At 37.0% G+C, this 7,240-nt stretch overlaps 1 protein-coding gene and 1 non-coding gene across 3 annotated transcripts; one reads left to right on the top strand and one right to left on the bottom strand.

The window, feature by feature from the left end:
• Window positions 1-1,502: 1,502 nt before the first annotated feature.
• LOC104246315 (uncharacterized) lies at window positions 1,503-6,731 on the bottom strand. 2 transcript variants are annotated; one of them, XM_070165222.1, is made up of 4 exons: window positions 6,626-6,731; window positions 3,824-4,043; window positions 2,368-3,726; window positions 1,503-1,827 (listed from the first exon to the last, which is right to left on the bottom strand). In XM_070165222.1, exon 3 carries the CDS (start codon window positions 3,231-3,233, stop codon window positions 2,484-2,486), a length of 750 nt encoding a protein of 249 aa, XP_070021323.1. In that variant the 5' UTR covers window positions 3,234-3,726; window positions 3,824-4,043; window positions 6,626-6,731; the 3' UTR covers window positions 1,503-1,827; window positions 2,368-2,483. The 2 variants fall into 2 exon arrangements, with proteins under 2 accessions (XP_070021323.1, XP_009800417.1); XM_009802115.2 differs by having other exon boundaries at window positions 2,368-4,043.
• Window positions 6,732-6,793: 62 nt separating this feature from the next.
• TRNAM-CAU (transfer RNA methionine (anticodon CAU)) lies at window positions 6,794-6,878 on the top strand. Its single transcript is given in 2 exon segments — window positions 6,794-6,831; window positions 6,843-6,878. It is a non-coding gene; the product is annotated as a tRNA-Met (tRNA).
• The last annotated feature ends 362 nt before the right edge of the window (window positions 6,879-7,240 follow it).

Raw genomic sequence — 7,240 nt, 5'->3', positions numbered from 1 at the left:
CAACAGAGACCGGTCCAGCATAATATACTGGAGTTCGGTGCACATGTGTATGAACTCCAGCATATTATGCCAGACCGGTATACTTTGTTGACTCCAGTATAATATACTGGAGACTGGAACACCGGTGCTCCAAACTCCAGTATATTATACTGGACAATTATACTTGCTGGAATTCTAGTATATTATGCTGGAGTTCTAGTGTACTTATGTTGGAACTCCATCATATTATGCTAGAGTTTCAGCATACTTATCCTAGAACTCTAGTATAATATGCTGGAGTTCAAGCATACTTATGTTGGAACTCCAGTATAATATACTGGCGCATTTTCCGGGTTTTGAACAATGTTTTCGCTCAGATTTATCTTTACATGAAAAGTGGCTAAATTTCGATTACTTTTGAAACTGGGCTATTTTTGAACGACCAGTCGTAAATCTGGCTATTTTTGAATTTCTCCCCTGATTGTTGCTACATTTTCCCTAAAGAATTAAAATGAGCATTATACTTTCAACTTTCAATGTTAGAACAAAGCTTAAAGTACCACTTTGCGTGAAAGTCACTAAACTTTATGATTAATAAAGCCTCACCTAGCCTAATCATGCTATAATGTAGCAAGATTACTATAATGGGAACTTATAGATGGAATCTTTACAGAAATAATTGCATAGATTATACGTGATTATATACATAGTATACATGAACTTTACATATAATATACATCCACATACTGTTTTTAGTTTAAGCGGCTAGGTGACCAACTATTTAGGTTAATTTTTCTCTATAGCTAAGTTGTGCGAACTCTTCATTTTTTATGTCGAACGCGTCTCGACACGACAGGAACGGATGCGGGATACATTTGGGATTCAGTAAACCAACTTGGGATATTTTGACCGGAGTCCATAGACAAATTAGTGGAGGAAATGATTTTTGATTTCTCAAAATAAAAGATAAAACACATTTAAGACACGGAAAATGGAATACCTTCAACATATTAGTCCTTTGTCTCATATTCGCTGCTACAATATACATGTAAGTTATAACAAAATTATCTCTCAAAATTTAGAATATCTTCACAGCTCTAATTTTATAATTCTGAATTTTCTTAGCCGAATCCCAACGTCCGTATCCATACTTGGATTCGCACCCCCGAATCTTAAAAGTAAGATTTTGTTGAATCCGACTCTTGGATCCGTACCCGAATTGTATACCCGCACTCGAGTCCGAGCAACTTAGCTCTATAGATAGTGAGAGATCATTGACAATCCAAATTAGTATCTCCTGACAGACATTAGCATATCATGTGCCATTGGACACAATGCCAATGCCTTTGTGTAAGCATAATCAATAAATACTCCCCCTATAAGCAAACACTGAACCATATAAAACTTCAAACTCGATAACGATGCCATTGTGTAAGTATCCAAATCTTTGAAGAGGCATTCCCAGAATTTGAATTCAAAAGCAGATGAGACATTTCAATTATCCGCGTGATGGCGCTTTGAACTATCAAAAAAGGTAACAAATCTTGAAGGATAGTTTCTTTAGTGACAAGTTGGACTAGGAATGATCGATCGATCCACATACAACAGATATGTACAAAAGTACACATCAGAGTGTCATGATACATATCAAGATTCGTTTCATCGGAAGTAAGTAAGTCAAAGCAACCTAAATTCTAGCAGCAGAGGAGTATCCTAAAATTACTCTCAACATAACTTCTTACCTGACAAAACCTGGACATAAGCAACAAAATTGTCCGAAAGCACTGCTCAGGATCTTCTCACTTAGTTGAAGAGAGACAAAAGTTTAGACCCCTGCAAGTCGTCCATCTGATATCATGCATTGCATCAGTTAGAGAGCACATGAAAATAAACAACCAAACATGAAAGCCCCACCATATAGAAATGCCCCCCCCCCCCCCCCACACACACACACAAAAAAAAAAGATGACAAAAGGTCCAAATTTACCCATCTACTATAGAAAATAGCTTACATTTACCCTCCTTTATAGTTTGGGGCCATTCATACCCTTATCGTAACCTAATCGTTCTGTACTTGTCCTTGACATTAACGGAGCTCCAGCTTAGATTGAGTGGATTCCACGTATCAAAAGACTTCGGCACAACGGTCCAGATTTACCCTTCTAGTTTTGAATATGGTTTAAGAATGTCCTCTGTTATACTTTAGGCTGGAGTTCCACTACGGTCAAGGGCAAATACGAGACGATTTGCTAGCAAGAGTATGAATGACCCAGAAATATAGGGGGTAAAACTATGATTTTCTCCATTATAGGAGTATTTTTGACCCTTTTCTCTAAAATGATTACCAAAAAGTTTATAGGGGGGAAAGAAAGAGTGCAAAACACTCACAATATTATCCGAAGTTCCTCGGTCCTGCTAATGTTGTACATGATGAGATTACAACAAGGCTGTTAACAACTGATAATATTCTGCTGTATACTTAACCAAACTTATCGTCAACAATTTCAGCTCTTCTTATTTCTAGCTTCCGCTTTCCAATGTCTCCTACTGGGAATAGATTTAGGTGTTCCACTATTTTCCAGTGCAGTCAACGGTGAAGAAATAACATTACTTAATGCTACGTTTGCCGGTTGAACATGGGGTAAACATGGTTCTTGACTACCACCAGTTGATGCTAAATCTGGTTTAACCGAACCATTAGAGCTCACTTCTTTCTGCCCCACCGCATGGGCCTTTCGGGCATCGCATTTCCATTTCCGCCCAGAGTAAACACGGGTGACAGACTCCCGGGACGCACTGCTCACCGGCATCACACATTTTCCAGTAGCAACATTCACTGGCATTACATATTCCCGGGGAGCTACATTTACTGGCACTGAAGAGTCCAGAGGAGCAACATCCACTGGCATTACATATTCCCGGGGAGCGACATTTACTGGCACTGAAGAGTCCAGAGGAGCAACATTCACTGGCATTGAAGAATCGAGAGGAGCAACATTCACTGGCATTGAAGAATCGAGAGGAGTAACATTCACCGGCAGTACACTATACTGAGGAGCAGCAATCACAGGCACCTCCACTGGCACTGAAGCTAATTGGTTTGTGCCCAACACCTTCATTGCATCAACTTTAAGACGTTTCCTTTCTCTATATCTGCGTTGACGCTCTCGGTTTTTTAGCCTCCGAGCCAGAACGTCATCATTGATTGAGGTTTTCTGCCCATTATCCTGAGGCTTCTTCACGGGAACATCCATACTTGAAGTTCAATTAACGGTTCAAACTAACAAGAGACAAGAACAAGAATCTTCTTGACTTTCTAGCAAAATCTGCAGTAACCTCCACACTACCAAATAGTTGCTTATTCCAAGGAACCACCTCATAGAACAGTTCAAAAATATGACGTTTTAACCATTAGCTCAGAAAGTGAATCAAACATCAAATGCTTACAGTGACAAAGATGGGAACCCTGAAAATCTACTCTGAGAAGAGTACAAGACTTTAGGGGTTCAGCGTCTGCACAAGAAAATGTATTTGGCAATCATTTCTGAGAACTTAACGCCATAAACGCAACACCATAGATCAGTATGTCAAATAATATGTCAGGAAAACAGAGCCTCATCAGAACTTCCCTGAATGGCTGAATCTCGAGAGCGCCAAAAGAAGCTGAACAAAAGCACCTTCAGTCACTAGCTCATAGCTTCTGCGGGGTAAAGCAGCTATACTTCTGCCACACACCAATGCTTCCTACTGCACCTTAATTGTCGATATTTAGCATAAAACGATAGAAAACCTGGATATATCCCCTCAAAAGAATATGCTTTGCTTATAATCAAATGAAAATTACCAATTCCCCAGGCACACACCCATATAGATTAAGCCATTCATCTTGCAAAACATACTTAAATGACGGCCAAAGAGAACTAGTCCCCGTTAAAGAACCCAACTGGTGAAATACTACAAAATAATAACTCCTGTGTAATGCAGCAGTGAGGCCAATGTTAATGTCGTGGGCAATTCAACAGTCAAGCAGCATCTACAGAGAACTAATATACATCAGATACGTCCTGTACAAAAAAATTCAACCATCATTTACTGATAATTACTAAATGTTGACACATTGAATTAGACATGGAAGCTCAATTATTAAAACATCCAAATGTAATGATTCAAAAAACAAATTCACCACCGAACGAGATACAGTTGCCCATCATAGTTAAAAAATAAGCTTCAAAATTTCCCATTTCACAGAAGTTGCTGCTTCCTGACTGCTAATTTTATATCGATTGCAGTTTCTTTTACGATGCTCAAACATTTGTTTAGATGATTTGACAAGCATCTCTCTAAATCTTCATATTCAGGAAAGACCTAATAAAATAATAGATGACAGAAAAACACTTCATTTCTAAGGCTAATAAGGACTTGCGTGAGTTGTACATTGTTGTAGTTTACTCCCATGATATTACTCATAAAACGTAATCAAACGCTTTCCCACAGTAATAGGATAAACAGCACGCTCCTAAAAAAGTGTGGTTCATCTCACATTGAAATTGAAAAAAAGAACTTATTTTAACAATTTCCTTCATCACCATAAACATTGTTCTTTATTTCCTAGATATTTTATTCAAGAACAAAACAAAAACAAATCATAACAACGCTACAACTTGTGAAAATGACATATATGCAGATCCCTTCAACCATTTCAGGCTAACTATCATACATATATTTACAGACCCTAGAAAAAAGGAACATCATACTTTCTTTTTCCACTATTTTCCCATCGTTATGCTCCCTCCCTCACTCCCTTTGTTCAAGTGGACTAGCAGAAGTTAATACTCATAAGAAGGACGACATTTGAAAGACATTTCCATGTCCCAACTTCAGCTTTATAGATACTTTTTTCCTTATTTTTCACTCAGTAGGGAACCAAGAATTCAACAGGTTTAGTAGATTCCAAATCTAATATGGAGGACGGAGGAAAAACAACTCAGCTAAAACCACCTAACAAAGACCACGCCGTATGATAGCAAAGATATTCTGTGACCTCACAAAATCAAACATGATACTCACCAATGAACTCCATCATCTCCAACTACTTATCTTCAGCAGAAAATTTTCTAGTTGAAAGCACAACAGAGTATTTGAGATATCAAAACAGCAAATCTTTGAAGAAGGAAAAGCATGCAGTGGACTGCCTAACAAGACAAACTGGAAGGGTGAACAAACTCGTGCAGCACATTAAGGACATAAAACTTTTTACACTTAAAAATTATGAGAACGCAGAGCTCCGATTAGTTGCTGCTTGACAGCTTGATGCTAACTTCTCCAAACCTTCTTACTCCGATTATGTAAATGCTGGGGTTGATTGGAATGGAATTATATATCTTTGCTGTAAATGGCATTTTTCCTCACAAGAACTAGTTAGTAGTTACCCATTCTTTATCCTAATCTTAGTAATTACGAGAATTTGTTATCAAGTAAATGTAACTAGCTTATACTAGTATAAATTAGCATAACTTTTCCAATTTGACACTTGACAGCAAAGTGAAAGGAGCAGACAACTTTTAGAATTAGAAATTCTCTACTCATGTAGTCCACTAACAAAAAAAAAAAAAAAAAACGAGTGTAATCTCACAAGTGGGGTCTGGGGAGGGTAACGTCTGCGCAAACCTTACCCATACCTTGTGAAGGTAGAAAGGTTGTTTCCGATAGACCCTCGGCTCAAAGAACAACTATTCATGTTTATAAAATATCGCATGCTGATACTGATTACCATATCAGAAGCATTATATGCACATGTCATTATTTCTTTCAGTTTATAATCACAATAAATAAGACTAGTAAGTTCAACTTACACAAAATGTTAAGTCAACTGCTAGATTTGGCAAATAAAGTAAGTGAATATAAACAAAATTAAATTAAATTGGTGAGCAAATAATGGAATTTGTAAAGTGTGTTAAAAGCATGTAACAATAACCTGAAAGAGCAAAGCATATCCCACAAAATGGGAAATACAAGGTACAAGCTATTAAACATAAAGTACAATTACTCAAACATACAACCACATCCCATTGTGTTCTTGTTTCTTTTTTTCCCCTCAAATTTCAATTAAGACCCTTGATTAGAATCCTAGAGCATTTTTAATCAAGATCCAATACTTCTGAATTTCATGGTTTGTGAAAAAAAGATAATTTTTTTCCACATGCATAGCATATACAACCCAAAGAACTAAACAAACTCAGCTCAGTATTCATTAAAGTCTGCAACTTTACAGTGAAAAAAGAAAAAAGATTGCATTCTTAGCTTTTTCCCGCACTTATTTTATTGAAATTAAAGTAAGGCAACAAATAAAATGGACATAAGCTGAAAAAAAGGAGACTTATTTTCACATGCATAGCATATAAGACCCAAATAACTAAAGAAGTTCCTCAGCTCATTATTTGGGTGAGTGAAAATTTGCATTTTTTTTACAGAAAAAAAAAAAGAAAAGAAAAAGATTGCATTTTTTGTCTTCTCTGTTCTCAATTTTTTTTTTCTTTTTCTTTTATGAGGTGAAAAAGGGGCAGATTGAATTAAAGGAAGGAAAACAAATAAAATGAAAACAAAAGGATAATACTTTGAGAAAAAAAAACAGGTAAAAAAGATGTACCTGAAATTGGGTTTTGGTGATGAAAGAGAGAGAGATCTGGAAACCCTAATTAGACTGTGTATGTAAGACGAACTAGAACAACGGCGTTTTTGGGCAGAGTATTCTGTCCTTTGGACTTCTGAATAAAAATAGTTTAATTAACATATATAATGAGATGCATACACAATTGGGGTGGTGGCGCAGTTGGCTAGCGCGTAGGTCTCATAGCTTCTGAGTAATCCTGAGGTCGAGAGTTCGAGCCTCTCTCACCCCATCCTCCTTTTTATATTTTCTCATTTGTATACTTTTCACTTTTCTCCCCTCTAACCAGCAACTTGTTGGTGTTTGAACATGAATTGGTTCATGTTTGGAAGAAACAAAAATATATTTATTGTTAAGTTAAAAACGAGTATTATTATCCCACTCTCAACATTCGTTTTACTTGAGTTGAGGATCTACAGAAAGCAACCTCTCTAACTTTGTAAGGTACATATAAGGTATGCGTACACACTACCCTTCACAGGCTCTACTTATGTGATTACACTGGATTTGTTTGTTGGTGTTGTTGTGTCAATTGTGGATCGTGATCTTACACAGTGATTCGTATGGTGTCCATAGTAGATCGGATGCCCATGC

Source organism: Nicotiana sylvestris, chromosome 12, assembly GCF_000393655.2.
Source record: "Nicotiana sylvestris chromosome 12, ASM39365v2, whole genome shotgun sequence".
Classification (NCBI taxonomy): Eukaryota; Viridiplantae; Streptophyta; class Magnoliopsida; order Solanales; family Solanaceae; genus Nicotiana; species Nicotiana sylvestris.
Note: the sequence above shows the minus strand (reverse complement) of the source record. Positions and strands in the feature narration are given on the sequence as shown.

Excerpts from the sequence above, each read along its gene's own strand:
- LOC104246315 (XM_009802115.2), bottom strand. The coding sequence starts at position 3,233 with ATGGATGTTCCCGTGAAGAAGCCTCAGGATAATGGGCAGAAAACCTCA.